Raw genomic sequence first — 24,937 nt, forward strand, 5'->3', positions numbered from 1 at the left:
TGCTCTTGACAGAACCACAGCCAAAGCCACAAAGAGAGCGAGGGAGAGAGAGAGAAAGAATTGCTGCTTTCCATCTCCTCACTGTCCTATAGTCTGTAACTCCCCAGGGCTCGAACATTCTCCTGCTATCTCTAGTTTATTTGTAAATCCCTCCTTCTCGGTCATCCTGTTAAACCGACGCAATCTAGAGGGATTCAGAGGTGGGAATATCTCCACAGCGACACCCTGGTCTCCATGTGAGCAGGTGCGTAAAGCATGGATCCACAGTTATTGGAAATTCGCTCACCCTCAGTCTCAAAGCAAAGCTGACTCGGCCAACACAAACAACCACTGGAGACAAGAAACAAGCTTTTTTTTTTTTTTTTTTTTAATCTCCGGACTGAGATAGATGACTTATAAAGTGCTTTTGAAAAATTCCATTCTTGAATCTTGGATGCATGATATTGCCACTTTGAATAGGATTCAGAGAGCATGATTTGAATGCCTGGCTTATACTGGTTGGATTTGGTTTGGAAATGAACAGCGCACATACTTTATCCCTAAGCAGGACAGAGATGGAGGAACTTCCAGAGGACTTCCAAGAACACAAAATTATGAACACTGACAGCATTGAATGTTCCTTCAACGGCTTCCCTCATGTGCGAGGACATGAGTCTGCAGCCCAACGCTACACAGCGACATGCGTACAAGCTGGTTTTCCATATAGGTGAGTCCCAGGACAATAAGTCACTGTAATATTATTACTTCTATTTAGGTCTTGGTAATTGAGATTTAAGTCTTGCATTCTATTGTCTGAGCTGCTTTCTTTTTTTAAAATCCCTTCTTGTCATCCTGTAATTAAAATGTAAGTCTCGTTTTTATCTCTAATCTACAAGAGCGTCAAGATTAGAGGAAAAAATAGCCTTGCATAATTGAAGGTCTTAAAATCTAATGCAGGGTCAGCAAAAGTTGCCCTTTAAAAAAGCTATTCTTAGCAGCTCTGCGATCGAGTGTGAAGTCCTGGCGGGTCAGAATTTGAAATAGATGCTGGTGTGGAGGATATTCTGACCCATATGTCCACTGACCTACATATGGTAAGGTACACATAACCGACTCACCTCCCTGTTATGATGGGAGGAGACAAGGGTCAGGACTTTTAATGGCTGCTGCTTCTAACACACACACACACACACACCTAGCCATACTGATTGTCGGAAATGTAACTTGACTTGTCTAAATCCCTACTGCCCAACCTCACCCTGGCTATATAGGGAGTTAAAGGAACTCATATTACTAATCGCCTGGGGGTGACTTCAAGTAAAAGATTAAGCCTTAAAAGGGCCCTTTAATGGAAAAGATCATAATTTGAGTTGTTGAATGGCATGCCAGCAAATTTGGAGAACAAATTGCTGTGGTATGGTTGGCTAGCCATGTTAATCACTGGAATGCACACCAAAGGAAAACACCCCGTACTTGATCACAAGTCACATTAAAGTGTGTAAATCATTTAGTTATAGCGTGCAACTACAATCCAATGTCTAAGAAAATGCAGAAAACAATAGATAAAGGTGAATGATACACTTTAAAGTGCAGTTTTTAAGTAAAATGCAGCTGTAAATAACTTCTGGTTTCATCATAATTATTAGCTTGTGCTTTCATGTGGGCAGTCTGCTGGCCGGGTAATAGGGAGAATTTTGTAAATTTCTTTAAGCATGGTCACCCTTCAGCAATTGGAGTGTGGTAATTGGTTATGGCTGACTTTTAAATCTAGTAGTTGTGCTGGACAATTACCAGAGCCACCATGTGTCCTGTCACTGGATGTTACATTATGGAAGTGGGTCACAGGCTTATATTCTGCATTTAGTTAAGGCCTCCCGAGGGAAGAGAGAGAATATTATCCACAGTGCAGCGTAGATTATTTTAAAAAACTGTAGTGTCAGGCCCGTAGCCATAGGGGGTTCAGGTAGTACCGATAGATAACCTATAGAAGGCAGTTTTAAGACAAATATAATTTATAATTTTACAAATGGACAAATTCTGACTAAGGAAATGAGCTGACCAGTTTGTTATTTGCCTATAGGCTAGAGTTTTTAACTTTGTTTTTATTTTTGTTTTTTAATGATGGATGATAATTAAGTTGCATTTTGAAAACAAACACATTTTTATATTTCTTTGTTCATTATTTTAATGAATAATTCTAAGCATTATATATAAAACTGTAATAACCTACAGTTTAAATGCATATTTTTAAATAAACACTTCATGGTAAAATAGTATGGTAAGCACTTGTAATCACCATCTGAATGATTTATGCATAAATTAGGGTCTTAAATGCCATTAAAATATAATCTTTTAGATTACTTGTTTTAGGTAAGGTACTCTGAGTACTTTAAGGATTACTTTTAGATTACTTTTGACCTAATTTCATTTTTTTAATGATATGTTATTTACATGGGAATTCTATATCCTAAGTATTGAAAAGCTAAATGATAACAAATAGTAGATATTTTAGAGAAAAATGAAGAGTTGGAGAGAATAAATAAATTACAATTTTTCTGTGATAAAACTGTGTGAATACACATGCAATCCATAAAAGTTAAATATGTTTTTACAAGGACTACATTTCGTAATCTGATTATGTAATCAATATTACAATTATTCAATTTTTCACAATAAGGACAATGAAATAATAGTTATCATGATGCAAGCTGTTGATTTCGCTGTGGCGACCCCTAATTAATAAAGGGACTAAGCCAAAACGAAAATGAATGATGCAAGCTAAACCATTTATTCCCTCTTCCCCCTCTGTTTCAAAAATTGTTATTTGCACTGTAATATGCATTACAATGTAATATGCATAATATGCATAATTACTCATATTAGATAAAATGTGTTGCGACCCCTAATTATTAAAGGGACTAAGACAAAAAAAATGAATGAATGAATTGCAAATTGTTTAACATGATATTTACATTGCTTTACAGTATTATGAAAAGTCAAAGCTAACTAACCCGTACTGAACTTGGATTTTGAATTTGATTTAGGCTACTTCTACTATAATAATGTAATCCATTAAAAGTAATCCATATTAAAAAGTAACCTAATTACATATGGCCTATATAAAATCCAGAATTTGATTGTGTAATCTAGGTCACATGTAATTAGTTATTACCCAGCAATACAGAACATGAATACAGTAGGCAATACAGAATAGACTGATGTGGCAGTACTGAAAGAGTTAACCATGCCGTCACCACGTGGATGTGAAGCTGTGAGGATATGACGCGTTTTCTCTCTGTGTCTGCCTCGCTTTCTACATAAAGCCAGACTCAACACAAAAAAAATCCTGGATTCTATCGAGACCCCCAGCAGGATCAGAAAACCGGGACAATAAACAATATAGAGGCATAAGCCGGTTTTAGAACAAATATTCTCGCACAGAGAGAAAGCGGTAAGCTGGGTTTTCCTTTCTGACGCGCATCAGCTCCAGATCCACGCGTGCTCTTCTACAGAGAAGGTTTGCATTTTTTTATTTACTCAAATATCAAATTAGATCAGCTTGTTGAAGAAATGTATTGCAGATGGAGCTCAAACAAAGAAAACTCGTCTCCAGGTGCTTGTCCGCTTTTTTTCTTTCGATAGAGAAACCGGGTTTCCCTGACTTATATTTAATGTACTTAATGTAGGTCACCAGGCCAGTAGTGGAAGTCTAGATTTTGGAATTTAAAGACAAATGCGTGTATTATGAATATATTTCTGTCTACGCTCACTGTCTGCGCGCGTTTGCCAACGTCTGTTCGTTTATTTTTATATCGCGCGTGCAGATGGAATAATGTTAGTAGGTCACTGCGTGCTATTACATTATTGCAGCACTGTGTTTACATCGCGAAGCCATACAAACGTGTTGTTTTCGGCATTGCTGACGTTACTTGCTACCCGACATGTGGTTTAACAAACAGAATCTGTGGCTCTTCCTGGTCACAGCCTTCTGAACGTGTGGTTTGCTGAATTGGAAATACACCGGAATACATTTCCTGGAGTTAATATAGCGCTTTTAAACAAGATAAATCATCACGGTGGAATTTAAAACGAGGTTCTAACTTCACATTAACATGTGGAGACCAACAAATCGACCGATATTTGGCCATAATTCGACAATAACCAGGACGCGTGGCTGCTTATCATGCGCACTGAGTGGATTAAAAATAACAACATATTAGGCGAGAGTATCAAACTTAGCCAAAGCCGTCAATACAAGTCTATAAAATCAATAAAGCAAAACTCCAAAAAGATGAACTATTATAAAGAGAATGAACATCAAAATAATGTACTAACCCTGCAGGTCTAATCACAGAAGATGTAGATCTAGACAAAGTAGATCATTATAATGATACAGTGTAGCTTTGTGTAAGGCTAACAGTGGCTACCAGCAGTCTGGGAGCTAAATCTATACAGGCAAAAGTAAATTAATACCTGTGGCTCCAGATGATACATTTACAAAGTGTTTCGCTTCATAAGACCTCAAAGAAAAAGTAACCTACACCTTGGGTGGCTTTGAAATGAGTAATCCTGGAAATTTTGGGGTGGACCATCCATTCAGCTTTCAAGGTTCAGCCAGGCTCTCTAAAAGCAATTACAAACTAATTGAGAGTCCATAAAAAATGCTTTATAATCAAATAAAATATCAGTAAAGTTTAAATAAACTACCAAAATTTCATAAAACGTCCAATATCTAGTCTAATTTAGGGGTGTACATACCTGCTTCTTGTGGACCACATGCCTGGAGAGTTCAACTGCAAACAAACACTTTCTTGTAATCTCAAACACTTTGATTGATAAGTTAGCTCAGGTGTGTTTGTTTAGGACTGGGGCTGAACTCTGCAGAATGGTGGTTCTTCAATTAGTGTTATAGTTGTTGGACTACACTGGCCTAGAAATAGTCCTCCTAGTAAATTTAAATTATATAAGAGCTGTTGGTTGACATTTGCTTATATTTAGAATAAATGAATGGATAGGAATTGAAAAGAAAGATTACATTTTAGTAAACAACTATGATGATGATACTAAAATTATTTATAATTGCTACTAAAATTAAATGTGTACAATATGACAAAAAGGTTCAAAACATAATACTAACACATTTGATTATAAATTAAAGTTCCTTGAATATTGACTAGTGATGGGGAAACTATTGATGCTGATTATAGATGAAACAAGTTTGTCTATTTCAGTATAGTTCAAGAGTATATGTGCATGTCAATAGTGTACTTACTATAAGTGTTTATTTTTTAATAATTGCATGCCTGTAGATGGAACATGTAATGTCAGTACCATTACAATAAAGTAACATTTTTGTATTTTTCATTTAAATAGGCAATAAAGGGTATCATAATAAAAAAGACACTTTAAAACTATTTTTAAAATCTGTGTATTATCAGGCCCTGCAAATTGAATGGCCATCAATTGATTTGGCCATGAATTGAATGATTTCCCTGAGTATAGACACTGAGTAAATGCACCTAGAGAAATATTTTTTATGTTTCTATTCTCATTTATGGAGCTGGTTTAGTATTATTAAATAGGGCTGGGTGATTAATCGAAAGCAATTGAAGTTCAGAACCTATAATCGATCTAAGTTTTCCAGGACAATTTTTTCAATTACTTTCCCTACCGACTGTGGAGTCACATGACCCTTCTCTGTTAAAGGCTGAGGATGATTTATACATCTGATCTCTGGTCAATTAGGACGATGTACCCACATTTTTTAGCCTTTTGCACTACATTTAGAAGAAATACTGCTTATTTTTATTCCAAACATTGACAATAATTTGTTTTGTTTTTAAAAGTGCAAGATATTTATTTTCACTTTTTATAAGTAAAAAAATAGTGACTGTTTGCTTTAGGCAATGTGTGTTTTAAATTCAGTTGTTCAACGTTGATGTTCAGTAAATAATCATAGATAGTAGATAGTGTGTGTTATTTTAAAATCAGGTTATGCATCCTTCATTCAAAAATCTCTCATTTGTAATATGTGAGCATATTTATTGTACAAAACCTGTCAGTAGGTTATGAGGGCAAAAATAAATAAATAAATCGTTCATTAATCGTAATCAAGGTAAAATGTTCAATTAATCCAGATTTTGATTTTAGGCCAAATTGCCCATCCCTACTGTTAAACATGATTACATAATAGCTGAAATAATGCTAACTGAAAGCTTCAACTACAGCATCCACTATCAATTAACTGAAGCTCACAGTAGGTCTTTCTTTGAAGGTTTTTAAGTTATCCTCAATCAATATCCCTGTGAAAAACACTAGGTTTTCTACTTAGTGGAAAAACAGGGTGTTGTTGCACTTTTAAAGGGATGGTTCAATCATTTTTAAGTTTCTTTTGAACACAACAGAAAGGAGATTTTTGGTGGCAGCCATTGACTTCCGTAGTATTTTTTGGTTTCTACTATGGATGCCGATGACTGTTTTTCTTATTTTTTTAAGCAGTAAAATTGTATTGTTGTTGTTCTTCCCAACTTTTATTGTGAAAAATCTCTTTAACAGCAAAATTGCATTCCAGTTAAAATTACACTGTAAATCTAAACACAGCTCCAAAATAAATACAGACACGGTTGAACTTTGCTCAAAAACAAAACGACCGGTTGTACTGAAAAGAACTGTGTGTTATTAACAGGTCATGTTTGTGTAATTCTCTCTTCCAGTATGGCAGACTATCTGATAAGCGGAGGAACGGGCTACATCCCAGACGATGGACTGTCTGCCCAGCAGCTCTTTGCCGTCGGAGATGGTCTCACCTATAAGTAAGTACTTTTAAATGGGTTCCTCTCCCAGCACTGATACTGTGTGCGTATGTAATGGGCATCCACATTACAGATCAGATCAGCAGTCTGTCCGAGACGGACACACGGCGGAAGAGCTTTTTTCTAAAGGCGACGGTATGACTTACAAGTGAGTAACACGGTCATTTATTTACACGGATATCATCTAGGGAGCTCAATAAGGGACCAAACATGCTTGCTGGATCCAGTCAGAATGATGGATTCAGGGTCTTGGATGTTGGGAGGCAATCAGAAGGCTTTGCTTTTAATCACTGGCTGGAGGAAGCTATACCATGTATAATATATTAGCATAAATCAGCCTGGTTTGATAGTTCACCCAAAAATAAATATTCATTAATGTCATATATCACATAAATGTCATTATTTACTCTCTTAACTTCCTCCAAACCTGTTTAAGTTTTCATTTTTCTGTCGAACACAAAAGAAGATATTTGTAAGAATGTTGGAAAGCAGCATCGTATCTTCCATAGTATTTTATTGTTTTTTTTTGTTCCAATTATGGATGTCAGTGGGTACCAGTTTCCAACATTCTTCAAAATATCTTAATGCTGGACAGAAAAAAAAATTCTAAAGGCTTGTTACCACCTGAGGGTGAGTAAATTTCAATTTTAGCTTGAACTATTAATAATCCAGGCTATATTTATATATATATATATATAATTTGCATGATTGATTCAAATCATATAATAACTGATATAATATTGGTTTGAATTGACTTTCATTATATAAACTAAGCTGGTCACACTTTATTTTAAGGCTCAATCACTTTTGCCTCAACAAACACATAGTATGGTTCTTATTATTAGTTAATAAGGTAGTAGTTACATGTCGGTTTAGGTATTAAGGATGTAGAATAAGATCATGCATAATATATGCTTATTAGTTACTGATAATAAGCAGTTAGTAATCCACTAGTTAATAATGAGAATTGATACTTAAACTAAAGTGTTACCACTATACTTCCATGCTCCATTGTAATAGAGACTTGTGGGTGACATTAGGACGCTGTGAGTTCACAAGCAGTGTCATTGGTAAGATTGAGATTACAAGGTAAAAGGTTTAGCTGTATAACCGTGTTATCTGTAATGAAGAGCCTGTAGGGATGCAGCGTGGGCCACATGACTGTCCTCACGTTGGCGTCATGTGAGGAGAAGCCTTTGTGTACAGGCACATGCACACAGACATGGATAAAGAATCTGACACGGGCATATACGTGTTGAATCGATTGCTGTAATGCAAGCATAAGTGTGTTTGCACAGTTTTTTCTTCGTATGGCATGACGTGTGCTACAGAGCTATTCTGTATTAGTGTGACATGTCTCATTCCTCTGTTACTTTTGTTACTTTAAGAGAAATTTGTGTTTCCAGAAATACACATTCAACAAATTCTTTGATTTAACTAAAGCTGACCCATTGTTTTCAATTTAATCACAATTTTGTGTTGTTGTTTTCTTCTTTGATGAACTCAGCTAAAAGAAAATTAACTATTTAGTTGGTTATTTTCATTGTAATCTTTTATTTTACTCTACACAAGCCATTATAACAAGACTAATACAATAAAATAAACTTTGCACAAGAGCTATAAATACCTAAATGCAGTAAAATACAATACAATTGATCAGATTCAGTACTTACGAAATAAAAACGTTTCAACAGCTCCTAAATGTATATCGGTTTCCTACTAAAGTGCCATTTCAATTTCCGTCAAATTTACTTCTTTAACACAAAAGAAGATTGTGAAGAATGAAACCGCTTTGGTCACCATATATTCATTTTAAGGACAAAAAAAAACTTTGGTTAAAAATTAAATATGATGCAGAGAAGAATGACATGCTGATTTGGAATGAAGTGAAGAGTTTGGATGCAAAAACATCCAAATGCCGTTTGAAATTTTCCTCTAAAATGAGTACTTTTATTGGGCTCCTGTGTGTATGTTCAGTAATATCACTTTTATGGCAAGGAATAAGTCCTTTTCCTGGTGTCTAAAGTAAAAGATCTCAACATAAACAAGGGGCTGATAAAAATGTTAATTCTCTATGTAAATTTCAGACGGCAGTTACTTTAGTATTTGATAGACTTTAAATTATTCATAATATACTATACTATTTAGTTTAAATAAATGACAGTGAAACTAACAATAATACATTTAAATATATGCTTGCAAAACACTTGTTTGGTGTCCTTTTAGTCTATTTGAGAAATAAATGACATCATCCTAATTGGTTGAAGAGGTTACTCATCTCTTGGAAATAATTAACTTAGAAGTAACAGATCCTAATGTAGCAATTTAAACTGGCAGCTATTACTTTCTATTTTGATATATTCTAATTAGTGATGCACAATATCGTTTCAGGATTGATATCGCAATGTGCGAGTCCACAATAGTCACACCGCAGGGATCTGCAATGTAGTTGGAATTATAGTTGACCAGGCATAACAGTTAACAACATAGTGGAGTGATTTTAATCTTGTTTGAAAGTTTATTATTTGCATGTGTTTTTAAGACCTGACTGTAAGAATTTGAAGCACATTTAAGCCAATTGGGCACAATAAATTAAACGTTTGAAGCTTAAAGATTAATTGTACATTAAAGTATTATTTACTTGATTAAAATTATATTATTATTATTATTATTATTATTATTATTATTATTATTATTAGTAGTAGTAGTAGTATACAGTGATTATTTAATTTCTGCTTCTGAATACTTTTTGACTCAAACAAACCATAAATTATTGTTTATTTGCATCTTTTCTCTGTTGTATTTAACTTTGGTTGTCAACACTGGCTGTATACTTTATTTCTTCAAACTTTTGTGCGAGATTCAGTATTAACTAAAATTTAAAACAATGGAAAACCAAATAGACTTTTTCAGAAAAGATGCATATGAAATGTTTAGATGCAAAAACCTCTAAATGCCATCTGAAATATTCTCCTAAAATGAGCATTTTTTCTCAGCTTCCAAAGTAAATGAAAAGCAATGAAAGCATTGAAAACAACTTATTTGTTACTATACCAACAGTAAAATTACTGAGCCTCCACTCAGGAGTCGGAAAAAATATTTTATATATTTCTAATATCTAAATTATATTATATAATTAATATATTTTAGAAGACAATATCAAACCGTATTTAGAGGTTTTTGCATCTAAACTCTTCGTATGTTGAGTGTGACCCTGTAGCATGGTTAATTTTTGAAGCAATGAATGTAACAGAGCGTGAAACAATTGCTTCACTTTAGTTGAATGAAAAGAAGCAGGAGTTATGCATTGGACTACTCCGTATGATGTTTAGTTTTTTTTACAAAAAAACTAAAGCCACAATTAGACTGTTGAATTATGTAATCAAATTCTCATCACCACTCTATAACACACAATTAGGACACCATGTTACCATATTTACATCTATGCTTTAGTGTATAACACACTGTAAAAAACATTACATTTTTAGTTGAATCAAATTAACTTTTCTAGTCATCAAACTGACTAAAATGTTAAGTTAAACTTTATACAACTTAAGAAACTTAAATATTTTTATTAAAATAAGTTAAAGCAGCATATTGCATTTTTTACAGTGTAGTATTACCTAGATTCATTTAGATTTGGTCAATATAAAGCAGCAGTCAGCGTGTTTGTGGTGATATTTGGCATTGTGCACGTCTGCATATTTGGAGGTAGTCTAGCTTTCCGTCTTTACTCTGTACCGTCTTTGTGTCTAGTGAAGTTTACAACCTGAGTCATCTAAAACAGAGACTGTAGAGCTTTTGTATCATTCAGCAAAGTTAGCATGCTAATGCTAACATGCACATTAAAGAAATGGTCTAGCAACAATAAAAATGACTAAGCAGCTTGTAAAGTTATGCGGAGAGTAATCTGGAGTGGACCAATCAGAATTGAGAGTGGGCAGGGCTAACAAACAGAAACCACACAACATGTCCACATATCAAAACCTGTTAGCACAAACAATCAGATTATGCTTGATAAGAGGTATTATCGCTTGATACTACTTATCCGGGTCTATAAAGGACAAATATTTTTGTACCTGGCAGTCAAAACAGTTCTCAGATTTGTCGTATAAAAGAACCAGACTTTAGCACATTTTATTCAGGGCATGTGTCTGTTTTGTCCTCACAGCTTCATTCATTTTGGCTTTCCCAGATGTTCACACCCTGTGTTGTTGATGTTTAGGGGTGTTTGGCTGCAAATGTGGGCGCAGAGGAATCCGCCCTGTTCCTGCAGACACAGACGCCTTTTTTTAGCCGACCACAAGCGACATGGAAAATTTGTTTATGTCTTTCAAGCTCTGTCTTTCTCGTTCATTTTTACATACACATGACATATTTAAAATCCTTCTACATTCTCTCTCGTAAGCAAAATTGTAAACTTTCTTAATTTGCCAAATTGTCAGATTTTTGCCTGAAACTGTTTATTTTTTTTGTATTCTCCTCTCTGGGCTTGTTTCTATCTTTTTAATCCGAAATTATTTCTTGAATTTTTTTACTTTACTCCTTATACCTCCCAAACCATCAAACTTAATGCCTCTTTTGATATTAGGTTGGTTAAATCAGCTTTTTTTTTTTTTTTTTACAAAAGCACCAATCTTCTGGATGTGCAAGCAGAAAGTACTTAAACAAAATTGTTCATTTGACATTGATCAATTTTAATCAAAACAATTTATTATTAACATATTTTACCATGCAAATGTTTACCCTCTAATCAAACGCTTCAACTACCTCTGGAATGGACAACTTTAAAATATTTTAGACTGTGTTTACACTTCTAGTTAGTGTTGACCACTTGTAATATTAATTTCTGAAAAAGCCAGGTGTACCAGGTGCCTCTCTTTTGACATAATTGATGTAATCTGGTCACTCAAGTCAGCAGGATTTATACAGATTTCAGTAGGCAGTGAGTGTTGTTTCTTGTAAATGAAGGCATGTCAGAATGTGCCTGACCCGCAGACATTCTTCGAGCTCACCTCAAAATCCACTCTCAATTTAGAGTGCCTTATAATTTAAGATGTCATGAATGGAGCAGTCAGCATCGGGTTTTCATTATCCCTAATGTTTATCTAAAACATAACATTCCACATAACCTGGAAGAACAGAACGTCTCTCCATATAAAACCAAAATGGATGTTTTGTGACTTTTTGCTCACATCTTTTGGATTTAAGGATATTTAAAATGCTAAAAGTTGAGAAACTACACTGTTCAAACATTTGTGGTTGGCATGTTTAAAACGCTTTTATTTAGCAGGGATGATTTACATTGATTAAATGCAACAGTATATGTATTTATGCAAGATTTTTATTGCAAATAAAGAATATTCTTCCATCTAAGAGCCAACAATATTATGCAACTACTGTTTTTATCAACATCGATACCAGTAAAAAAGTTTCATGAGCTATTAAATCAGCATATTAGAATGATTTATGAAAGACTACTCTAATGATTTGACTTCCATCAAAAGAATAAATAATATAATATAAATAATTTTTAATCTTTGTTTTTTTGTTATTTCACCTTGTTTAAAGGTGCATTCATGTTTATGATAACTACTATATACAGTATATATAGTTTGAAAAATAATTTTCAATCTAAAGAGTAGCAGTTGTACAGAGAAAATGTAAATTTTCCAGCTGAGGAATGATAAAAAAAAAAAGAATAATAATGAGCTCTAGTTTGAAGATATCAAAATGTTGACTCTTTTATAGTTTTTTTTTGACTCTGTTATACGTTGACTCTAATATAGTTTTTTTTAGTTTATAGGTGTATATTTGGATAAATGTGTAATGTATATTTGAATGTTTGTCTCTGATTGTTTTCCGTCTCTCTGTCTCATTTGCAGTGACTTCCTGATCTTGCCTGGCTTCATTGACTTCACCTCAGATGAAGTGGTGAGTTCTAGTCTGAGTTCGTCACACTCTCATTCAGTTTGTTTTCATAATGACGCTGGTCGTTTTAACAGCCCGTCTGTGTGTTCTCTGCACTATTTTTAGCTAAATGGCTGTCTCTTTTGTATCTCTGCTCGCTGGGCCAAACATTTGGGCTTAGAAGCATCCTTTTACTGTTGTCCTTTGCTTTGTTTAGTTTTTTTAAAGGAGGTAGTTTTTGGATATGTTTTAGTTTTTAATTTTTAAAAAATGATTTATCCTAGCCTCAAAATAAATATATTTTTAATTTACTAAATAGTTATTGTTCTAAAATTTGAAGCCACGACAGATTTTTGAAGTATTCATTGATTCATTCATAACAGTGGAAACATTTTACTTATTTTAAATACACAAAGACATATTTAATTATTTATTTTTGTTCAACCACAAGTTTTCCCCCCCCGGAGTTTCAAAAATACTTGACTTTTATGATTTCGTTTGCCTGCAAAGCCTGATTCAGCAGTTTTAAATTTGCATCAGATTGCTGGCAAACCAGCTGCTTTCCCCCCTTAATTTGAATTGTGTTTTGTTTTGCGAACAATCCAATAATAGCACTTACATTAAAAATGTATGAACTTTGAACATTCTGCTCCTTTTCTTCTTTAATTTTATTGCTTTTGGCACACATTAGGGTTTTAAAGATCTTAAATAATGCTGAAGTTCAAAACACAAAACGACCAAGCTAGACTGAAACTGAAAGTGGGTTTATGTAGGCTGCTGTAATAACAGTCTTTGTGTTTGGCTTTTCACAAACTGGCCTTCAGTGAACTGTACATTTGGGAAATTTCCCACTGTGGTGTTCATTTTCCCATGAGGCCGCTCTTCCTCTGTCAGTATGAATGTCAAAGCATATTTTGGGAACTTTGGCTGTTGCGAAGGGATTGTTTACAAGCTAATCAGTGATAGAGGAACACTTCTCAGTGCGGTGTAAAAACTGAAGGTCATGGCCTTCATTGTCACTCTATCCACCCACGTTTTCAAAACCGTGGTTTGCATTCACCTTTACACACATATGCAGTGACGTTTCAACTATGTGTATGTAATTTATGCAGTAAATATGTGGGGTGTGCAACATTATTGATTCATAAAAGAATAGCCATCAAACAATATTCTGCTGTATGATTTTTTTGTGCTGTACCTTGGCTGGTTTATGCATGTTATGGATAAATACGATATAAATACGTTTTTTATGAGTGGTCTGTCGAATTGTTCATTCAAAATATTGGATCAAATAGTTTGATTTATTTAGAAAAATTAAGTTCCTGTCATTTTAAATGGATCATAAAATTGTCAAAAGGTTTGTTCAAAAACTGATTTATTCATTCAGTAACAAAACCTTGCTCTGAGAAGCATAAATCTTTATTGGTGAACCAAAATAAAGAGAGACAGTATTGTGGCTAACATGTACTTCACTCAATATTAATGTTTTATTTGTTTAACTGTTAAAATTAATCACATTTGGGATGACACTGACATTCTTAAAAAGGGCAGTATTGCTGGTGATGTTACAGAATTGTATAATTTCTTCCAAATTATAAATAGAAACAAGAGTTGGTTATAATAATATACAAACATTGTCCAAACGTTGCACTTTTTTTGTTATTTTATGAAAAACAAATGCCTAAAATGAAAACATTTAGTGTAAATTAATCGTAGTTTAACTTTAACTAATGCATTATTAAAGTCTAAAGTTGTATTTGTTAATGCACTGTGAGTTAACATGAACTAACGGTATTTAATTGGAATAACATTAACTTTAACCAAGTTTTGTATTAATTGTTGTATTAGTTGTTTGATTGAATACATTAATTCATCAACATACATTTATCAAATACATCAACAAACATTAACAAATGAACCATATTTTAAATTGTTTTCAATGTTGCTTGTAATTTACTAAATTGAAAACTAAATTTGCATTTTAGTCAAACACATAACTGTAAATTGTAAATCCAAAGAAACTGACAATTCATGTCAGGTCAGTCAGATGCTCTCCTAATTTGTGTATAATATATATAGAGAGAGAAAGAGGGAAAAGGAAAGTAAAAATTAAGTCACACACTAGGCACAGATTTCCTGTTGATTTGATGTGTATAGTTGTGTTTCCATCCAAAGATAGAAATTAAATATATGCGCAAACCTGGAACAACGCATAAAAGATAAGCGAATAAAGCAGCGTTTCCATCCAATGAGTCAAAGAAAACTAAATCGTCACCTCCTGACAAACTGGTGCCAAATATCAACAGTAAAGAGGGAATTTGCTGCGGTAGGAGAAGCTGCATGAATCTTTTCTTTATTTAATACATGATTTGCACCTCAGAAGACAATCCTGACACATAATGAACATGGTGGCGTTTGAAGGCATGAAATGCGGAGCACAGACGTTCTTAACAGTTCTGGAGTTTGCTAACAATATAATAACATGAATACTGATATGGTTAAGGCATTTTAGAATGACCAGAACAACATTTTAGATGTTTTAAAATGTGCTCAGCCTGCCGTTTTTTCCATTCAGACACATTTTTATCATCACATGATCTCTTAAAACAAAATCACATGACCTGTTTTAAAACGCATACTGGAATTTGTTCGGTAGAAGTGTTTTCATCTTAATTTATTTCTTGAATAAAAAGTTGATCCTACTCAGTCCTACTCAGTATTCAAAATTTCTGCGCATCTTGACATTTCTATCAACCGTTTTTTTAAGCATTTCCAAAATAGCTTTTGAGAACATTACAGTTGTGCCTTTAGTGGCCAGTCCAGCAACAGCAGTGTCAAAATAAGTCTAAGCAAGTATTGATTTACCCAAAAGTAATGTTTGCATGTTTTCTGTAGGACCTGACTTCAGCATTGACCAAGAAAATCACACTAAAGACCCCACTCATCTCCTCTCCAATGGATACCGTGACTGAATCCTCAATGGCCATCGCAATGGCAGTGAGTACCCATTACAGCCCTGTTCTGATTGTACTGAACAGGTGTCAGTCATTCATTTAAATGTTTCTGATTCGTTCCCTTAGCTAATGGGAGGAATTGGCATCATTCATCATAACTGCACACCAGAGTTTCAGGCCAACGAGGTCCGCAAGGTCAAGGTAAGACCAGCTATGGATGTCAATGCTTACTGATTTGCCAACATTCTTTAAAATATATATATATATTTTTTTCTTTGTGTTGAGAACTCTCCCTTTAAATGTATGGTTTTATGTTTGTACCTGTTTTTAAATGCTGTTTGTGTGTGTCCGCAGAGGTTCGAGCAGGGTTTCATCACAGATCCAGTAGTCTTGAGTCCTCATCACACTGTAGGTGATGTACTTGAAGCAAAAGTTCGACACGGGTTCTCTGGGATCCCCATAACTGAGACTGGCAAGATGGGCAGCAAACTAGTCGGCATCGTCACCTCAAGAGACATTGATTTCCTGTCTGAAAAAGATAATAATAAATATTTAGAGGAGGTAGGACTGCATGTGTTTTTTTGGTTAACCAGTATTAAAAAAATAGTTTATACCAAAAAATTTTTAATGAACCCATGATTTTTTTTTCTGTCAGACGAACACAGTCGGAGTAGTTTTAAATGTGTCCATGGCTTTTCGAGCTGTAGAATAGTGTTGGATATGGACTCATTTAGTTTTTTATTTTTATTTTAATCATAAATCCATCTTCAAACTAACCCATACGCTGCCAAGGTGTTCACGCATGTCTTATGAAGTGGATTAATTTGTTTTTGTAACAAAAATATTAAAACATTTTTAAATTATGAATTCAAATTACTGACTTCCATCTGCATGCACATATACAACATATTATGCATGATGTAAGGTGTCTAGTCACAAGTACACGGCATTGAAAGAGTAATATACTGTTTAATTTTATACAGTAATGGCAAGTCAACCAGTTTTATGTTTGCTGTCTTCTGTGGTAAACAAATTGTATTTATTTGATTTCCATGAGATGCATCTATTCCCAGAACTTTGAATGCGATACGAATGCATCAGTCACGCATAATGTACATTCGGCTGCCACCAGAAGTCAGTTATTGGAGTTTATAATTTGTAGATATGAAATGTTTCTGTTACAAAGACACATCAATGTGGTTCATAAGATACGTTAACCCTTTGGCAACGTGGGTTTGATGAACGATTTATGCGCTTTTGGGTGCTTTAAAATAAGCCACTATCCTCCACCCCATTATATAGCATGGAAGAGCCAGGATAAAATATCAAATGACTCAGACTGTGTTCGTCTGACAGAATAAAATGTCGAAAATGGCACAAGGGAGTAAGTAAATTAAATCATTTTCACTTTTGGGAAAACTGTTTCTTAAAGAAAAGCTTTTCAAAGTATTTTTCACAGAGTATTTAATTATGTTGGTTAACATTATATTTACAAACAGAACTGTATTGTAAAGTGTTACCATAAAACATCAGTGCTGGGCTCTTAAGACGGTGTGTCTGTTATTGACTTCCAGGCCATGACTAAAAGGGAAGATCTTGTAGTCGCTCCTGCCGGTGTCACATTAAAAGAAGCCAATGACATCCTGCAACGCAGCAAAAAAGGTAACAACAAACAGATTGTGAAATTATATCATCGTAGCCATTAACTGAATATCAGTTGTCCTTTGAGTCCTTCAGTTCCCTTCCACCCATATTAAACTTGCATCTCCAGTTTCACAAACAAGGCTTAAGGAAAATCCTAGACTAAAATGCATGTTTGAGCTATCTTAAATGAAAATAACTTGCATTGATATATTTTAAGATAAGTCAGTGTGAATGTTTAGTCTCAACATACACACTAGTGATATGTTTTTCAAAGGCATTTTAATATGAGCTGCTTCAATACATGATTAAATTAAGGCCTAGGCATGGTTTACGCAAAGCCTTAATTGTGAAACTGACATCCTGTATTAAAGGTTTTGATAGTGTTATGTTTATATATATGAATGAGCCATTTTTTATTAAATGAGAGCAATTTTGCATATATTTCTAGCACAAACAAATGAACACTAGATGTAGTCATGTTAAAATACTGACAATGAGAGATGTGACGATGATAACTGACGATGATAGCTGTCGTAAAAATGTGTTGTAAATGTAGTTTACTAACATAAATGACTAAAGTGCAATAAAATAAACACTTAAAATTGCATTTTGAATGTTTCCTCAACATTTAGATTGAAAAAACAAAACAATAAAAAGACTAAAACCTCAAATAACTAAAAAGATATTGTCTGCAGTCTAAATAGGTTAAATTGATTTACTTGTCCAGGTAAACTGCCCATTGTGAATGACAAGGACGAGCTGGTGGCCATCATCGCCCGCACAGACCTGAAGAAGAACCGGGATTATCCTCTGGCCTCCAAGGATTCGCGCAAACAGCTGCTGTGTGGAGCCGCCATCGGCACCCGTGAGGACGACAAATACCGACTCGACCTGCTCACACAGTCTGGGGTTGATATGGTGGTTCTGGTAGGTCTCTCTTTTTAATAAATTGAATACAACCTTGTTGTTTTATAGCCAAAACAATAGTGCACTATTTTGACCAGTAAAGGTAAAGTATGCAGTGTAACCAATGCAACCATACAAGTTACAATCAAAGTTCTTCTATATCTTTTATTTTTCCATGCATATAATTAGTCTACTATGTCGAGGTGTTTCATAAACCTACCTTTTTCATTCTTCTCCTAGACCTTTTGTCCAAACAGTGGCAGGTGTATCTAGAGACTTTGAATAACAAAAAGTTACAAATTTTAGATTCATTAAATGGTTGATATTACAAGACATAGTTTATTAAGTTTACAAAGCTGTGGCTGTAAAATGACTTGGCCTATAGTTTAATTAAACAGTTCAAATAATTGTCATTAGTGTCTAGAAGTCAAAGTTAAAGGGACAGTTCACCCGAAAACGTCAATTCGCTCACTATTTACTCATAATCAAGTGCTTCTGAACGTTTATGAATTTATTTCTTCTGTTAAACCCAAAAGAAGATATTTTGAAGAATGTTAAAAAAGCAACGCTTAATATCCATAGTAGGAACAAAGACACAATTGAAGTCAATGGCAGTTTTTTTCCCGCAACACTTATCAGTATATCTTTCTTTGTGTTTATCCATGCTCAAACATGCTTGAAAAAAGAGCTTGAGTACTGGAAATGATAATAGAATTTACATTTTTGGGTGATCGCTTTAAATGTAATGAGTTTGTAAAGAAATCTGTTATCTACAATATAACTTAGTGTTTTTGAATTATCAAAGTTTCCGAAATCACTGTAGATATAGATATGGTATATAAATATATATTAAAAATAAGAGACAATTGTATTTATCTTAGAACAATGTACTTTACCTTTACTGTATCCAATACACAAAGTGTTTCCCAGCAGACATCTTGATATGAGTATGACATCCAACATTACAGGCTTGATCATGCCGCTGTAATTGAGCATTTTAAACTCACTGATGTTTTTATTTTGTCTGTTTTGCAGGATTCGTCACAAGGCAACTCTGTATACCAGATTAATATGATCCATTATATCAAGCAGAAGTACCCAGAGCTGCAGGTTGTGGGTGGAAATGGTAAATACTGGACTTGACAGACAGTTACCTCAGAGTTGCTCGGCCTGGTTTTCTTTAAGCTCAGTGTGTTTTCTCTGTCTTACAGTGGTTACAGCTGCGCAGGCGAAAAATCTGATAGATGCTGGAGTGGACGCACTGAGAGTGGGAATGGGCTGTGGGTCAATCTGCATCACACAGGAAGGTCAGGACTGAATCTGTAATACATTTTTATAATGTGGCGAGGGATGTCACTGTCAGATATTTAAGGAAGTCCAGTGGCATAGTTAGTCATGTTAAATGAAGCAATAAGGCTTTCCTCTTGTAACTGCAGACGGGTTCATTGCCTGAAGCTTTTCTATAATGTGTGCTTTGTGGCCATCTAGTGGTCATACATATGTACTGTTGTTTTCTATTATAAATGTCGGCTTTACTTTTGATTCCACAACTGAACTGATTATTTTGTTTTAATTTAATTGATAAATTATGACAAGCAATGTAAGCATTTATTTCATGTGCCAAACTAAGGAAAACTGAAATGGTATTCTCTCTTTTTGAACCAGATAACCAGATCCATCAAAGATCACATTATTTTGGCAAAATAAAAATCATGCTCCAATACAGTGCTTTAACAAACTTTGGAATATTTTGTGTTAATATTAAACAGCTTTAAAATGAGTGTAAATCTTATTCTCGACTACATATATTTAGATATAATAAACATCTCTCTCTCCTTCTGGCCACAGTCACTCAATATGGCAAAAATAGCAATATTGAGAACAAAAGAAACAATAATAATTATTTGTAAAACTTTTCTTAATTATTTATGGTAATATTATTAAATTATTTGTAATATATAACATATAATTATATATATATATATATACACCATACATTTTATAATATGCTGTAATAAATCAGTTCAAAATTGTACTGTGTAAATAAAATAAGATGACATATTTCATTGACAGAAGAGTGATATGATCAATCAGATATTCATAGTTAACATTACCTTATGTTTTTTTTTTTTTTTTTTGGGAACAGTGAAAATTAAAGCTTTTTTGTTTCCAACAGATTAAAAATATGATTGCAATTTCATATTTGTTAAGACATTTGTTGTGTTACATTTTCAAGTGTACATGTACAATTCCCAGTGAAATGCAGCTTATTTGGAGGATTTTATAGCAAACCAAGCTTCTCTGTGACACTGAAAATGCCTCTAGTCACATTCATCGATTTTGTATTCAAGTTTGCATCTCTGTAATCAGACAATATACACTATGAAAAGGTTACCATAGTTTGAAAACCTGTAATATTAGTACAGATAGTTCATTTAAAATGAAAATATACTTATTCGAAGAATGTTGGAAACTCAATAGCCACTGATATCCATAGAAAACAATGCTATGGAAAAAAATCAATGGCTACCAGTTTTCAAAATATCTTCTGTTGTGTTTACAGTAAAGAGAAACTAAACAAGTGTAAAAGTGAGTAAATGATGACAGAATCTTCATTGAATTAATAAGAAACAATCCCAACGCTCTTTTTTTTATCCTATTATTTCAAGTTATATCAGAGTTTTTTGTGCAGTTTTGATAGCACATGACGTCTTGCAACTGCTATTGATTTTAACTGTCTAAAATAACATGGTTGACCATTCCAAGATGGCGAATGTGTCTAGAGCAGTCAAATGTGTATATCTGTGATCATTATGGCTGACATGTTTCATTTTGGCTTCTTCTAGTCATGGCTTGTGGGAGACCTCAAGGTACCTCAGTTTATAAGGTGGCAGAATATGCTCGGCGGTTTGGAGTGCCAGTCATTGCAGATGGAGGCATCCAGACTGTCGGCCACGTGGTGAAGGCTTTGTCTCTGGGGGCATCGACAGGTAATTATTACACTAGCTCACTGTTAGCATTGAAATGGGCTGAAAATCTGATTACATACTTGTGTTTTTTGTGCGCAGTGATGATGGGGTCTTTGCTGGCCGCCACCACCGAAGCTCCGGGAGAGTATTTCTTCTCTGATGGGGTGAGACTGAAGAAATACAGAGGCATGGGCTCACTGGATGCCATGGAAAAGAACACCAGCAGCCAGAAACGATACTTCAGGTGCGTGTTTGTTGAGATATTCAGCATTAGGAAAACTACTGATATGGTTAGAATTAAATACTGTGCCAAATAAAGGCCTTAAAGTAGCTTAATGTAGTATAAACTAATTGTTTTTTTAGATTACACTTTACGATACGCGTAAAAATGTTCTCTTACTTGGAGTTTTTGTCTTGTTTTTTTGTCCAAATATCTAAAAGTTCTCAAATCAAGAAGCTTTTTTTGGACATTTAAAACATACATACTTGTTTTAATAAATAATTTACCAAAATTAAGTGGGGTTTTCTTAAAATCAAGCTAAATAATTGGTCAATGGGGTAAGTTAAATAATCTTGTTTTTTCTTTTGACATCGATTATTTTGCTTGCGCCGCTGGCAGATTATTTAGCTAGTTTTAATGTAATGTAATGCGAGTATTTACCAGCTATTGGTGGAGTGGGGAGCGATAGAGCCAATTCAGTGGATGGGGGGAGGATTGGGAGACCATAATGGGTAAGGGCCTAAGGAGGGAATTTAGCCAGGACACCGGGGTTACACCCCTACTCTTTACGAGAAGTGCCATGGGATTTTTAATGACCACAGAGAGTCAGGACCTCGGTTTAACGTCTCATCCGAAAGACGAATGAGGATTGAGGAAAAACTCACTTAATTTTGGCATATTATTTCCTAAAACAAGACTACATTTTTTGAATGTCCATAAAATGCTTCTTAATTTAGGAATTGCTTGATTTTTTTTGTTTGTTTTTGCAGTGTGTTAGTAAATGTTAATGTATTTATAAAACTAAGAAGGAACAATACAGCATTTATTAATCCTAGTTCAACATCTACTGCATTATTAAAAATCCAAAGTTGTGCCTAACAGTAAGTTATTAAACTGAGTATCAAGAAATAACAATAAACAACTTTATTTTCATTAACAAATGTTCAGTTTGGTCATGTTAGTAAATGCACTACTACATGGAACCTTATTGTAAACTTATTAATTTTTGATACAGAATTTTGGAAATGGAAAAGCATAAATAGTGCAAAATAATAACTTAAACGTTCTTTAAATTTTTTTTTTTTTGAGGAAAAATGGTTATTTTGCAACAATCAAATAACAATCCCGGAGCATTGCAGGTTATTTCATTTTCTAATAACCTAAAAATAACTACTATACTTTAGTTTTAGATTATTATAAAATAAAATAACCTGCAATACTCTAGGAATGTTATTTCATGATTGTAAAATAAAATTAGTTAACATTCTTTATATGTTATTGTCTGTTTTTAGGTAATGCTATATTATGGTTGCAAAACAACCTAAAATATACTATTTGGAACAATTTATTTCTAGATTATTAAAGAAAATAAAACAGATAAAAATAACCAGATTTAAAAGTTTCTATAATGTTATTATGCAAAAAAACAGATAAAAAGTAACCAAACATGAACCAATACTAACATTTGGAGAATGTTTTGAGTTAGCTGGGATGAATTGGTGGTGTTTTAAATGCGTTTACCAGCTTTAATAGAAAGTTTACTTTGGTAGGTTTTTTTTAAAACCAATTATGGCCTGATTTTGTTGAAAATTACTTCACACATCACTTTGATATTCAATTTTAAGCCTATTTAGTATGCAATAGTGTACTATTAAAGTTATAGTATAATATGCTACAGTATGCAGTACCAATCATCACACGACCTTTTTCCCCCTGTGCTTATTGGCTGTGCTCGCAGTGAGGGCGATAAAGTGAAGGTGGCTCAAGGAGTGTCCGGCTCAGTGCAGGACAAAGGCTCCATCCATAAATTTGTCCCATACCTCATCGCTGGAATCCAACACGGCTGCCAAGACATTGGTGCTAAAAGCCTCTCTGTACTTCGGTAAGTTTGTGTCTGTGTTGAATCGCACATTCCACGCTACTTTCAAACCCTAATTACACTGTTTTTGTCTACACATCAAGCTCCATGATGTATTCCGGAGAACTAAAATTCGAGAAGAGGACCATGTCAGCTCAAGTGGAGGGTGGCGTACATGGACTTCACTCGTAAGTCACTAGGGGGCGCCATTGTTTAACTTTACATTTCTATTTTAAAACCTAATATACATATCTGAAACCATTATCTCTATGTTTATAGCTTCGAGAAGCGTCTTTACTAAATCAAGCAGACGAAACACGGATGGGAAGCAGCGACCAAACACCTCAGACAAAGTTATCCCACCCTGCCAGCACACATTGTGAAAGAAAAGTATTACTAGTTTGAGAGCAGGACCTCAAACTAATCCAGTCCACAAAAACATGGCAGTTGCACTCAAAGGGGGCATCAGGGTTACCAAAAAACTCCCTGTGTTTGTGTTTTCGCATCTGTCTATTAGCAGCTCAGCAAAAACAAGGCAGCATTTGGTGTGAATATTCCTGACCGCCTTTTCCCTCAAACTGAAATAAGTTTTTCCTACGGGCAGCACTAATATCTCCACATCTACCAATAAAACGATGACTGCCATAAAACCAAGTGCTCCAAATATACTTGAGGCAATCTTTTCTGTAGTAGACTTGTAACTACTGAAGATGCGATATGATATATTTTTGATTTTAGAAGACAGGTTAAAGAGGTACGTCGAAACATTCATGTCAATTTTGTGATCGTTAAATCTGTCGTTTTATGGGTGGGACGGATCTTTATGTCCACCATTTTGCGTCCTGTAACTGTGGGTACAATTCATACTGAAAATTGATTACCAAATATGATATCTGTAGATATATACATACGTACAGTAGTTGCTCTGAGAGTATCATGAAATCATGTGTGGAATATATTTTCTGACCAAAAAAAGCTGGAAGGGTTTGTTGATTTATCAGGGTTGATGAATAATGACGGACTTTTAATGCAGCCTTTTTGGGAATTTTAAAGAAGAGTAGTTATTATGGGTCTTTGTGAATACAATTGCGATTTTTAATACTTGCATGCTGTGGTTTTCTTTTTTTCTTTTTTTTTTATAAGTCATAATATGGCAACATTTGTACTATTTACATAACTGCCAAATGTGTTTTGGTTTTTGTTAACTTGACTATTTAATCTTCTTTAAAAGCCAAAAAGATGCTGTGATGGTCCTGGTTATTTCTCAGGATGTATTTATCTGTGTCATCTAAACTTCACCTACAACTTTGTATGTTGGGTAAACCAGTGAGATGCCTTGAATTGTGTAATAAATGAAGGACACGTCTGTCTTAACCCAAAAATCACTGCCAAAATGAAGCATGTTAGCTATAAACATTTACTTTAGTGTTTTTGTTTAGCTTTTTGGTATCAAAATCAGACAATAGTATTGTATTTTCTTTCAAATTTTCAGTATAACCATGTACAAAGATGCATATTTTAATCAACTGGATGTTGATAACCGTTTGTATGTTGCTACGCCCACAGTCACAGTCTTTGACAACTCGAGAGCCTCGTTTGTTTACGGCAGGTTGCATATCCTGTTCGATATTGCTGATGATATATGAAAAATAAACTTAATCTGTTACGCATTTTGTTTTGCATGC

At 34.2% G+C, this 24,937-nt stretch overlaps 1 protein-coding gene across 5 annotated transcripts; it reads left to right on the forward strand.

Annotated features, from left to right (window-relative positions):
• The first annotated feature begins 28 nt into the window (after positions 1-28).
• Positions 29-24,922, forward strand: impdh1b (IMP (inosine 5'-monophosphate) dehydrogenase 1b). 5 transcript variants are annotated; one of them, XM_005164717.6, is made up of 16 exons: positions 29-706; positions 6,693-6,791; positions 6,865-6,939; positions 12,677-12,725; positions 15,597-15,698; positions 15,782-15,856; positions 16,010-16,216; positions 17,230-17,317; positions 18,027-18,226; positions 19,241-19,331; positions 19,417-19,512; positions 21,052-21,195; positions 21,274-21,418; positions 23,133-23,276; positions 23,357-23,440; positions 23,532-24,922. In XM_005164717.6, the coding sequence occupies exons 1-16, from the start codon at positions 516-518 to the stop codon at positions 23,551-23,553; spliced, it is 1,812 nt and encodes a 603-aa protein (XP_005164774.1). In that variant the 5' UTR covers positions 29-515; the 3' UTR covers positions 23,554-24,922. The 5 variants fall into 5 exon arrangements, with proteins under 5 accessions (XP_005164774.1, XP_073801741.1, XP_005164775.1 ...); XM_073945640.1 differs by lacking the exon at positions 6,865-6,939 and having other exon boundaries at positions 29-244; positions 548-706; XM_017354952.3 differs by lacking the exon at positions 29-706 and adding an exon at positions 3,326-3,496.
• Positions 24,923-24,937: the final 15 nt, after the last annotated feature.

Source organism: Danio rerio, chromosome 4 (genome assembly GCF_049306965.1).
Source record: "Danio rerio strain Tuebingen ecotype United States chromosome 4, GRCz12tu, whole genome shotgun sequence".
Taxonomy (NCBI): domain Eukaryota; kingdom Metazoa; phylum Chordata; class Actinopteri; order Cypriniformes; family Danionidae; genus Danio; species Danio rerio.

Bases quoted from the DNA above. Each gene is read 5' to 3' on its own strand.
- impdh1b (XM_005164717.6), top strand. From the start codon at position 516: ATGAACAGCGCACATACTTTATCCCTAAGCAGGACAGAGATGGAGGAA. The intron at 6,792-6,864 runs GTAAGTACTTTT...TCCACATTACAG, and splicing joins GGAGATGGTCTCACCTATAA to ATCAGATCAGCAGTCTGTCC. The intron at 6,940-12,676 runs GTGAGTAACACG...TCTCATTTGCAG, and splicing joins GGCGACGGTATGACTTACAA to TGACTTCCTGATCTTGCCTG.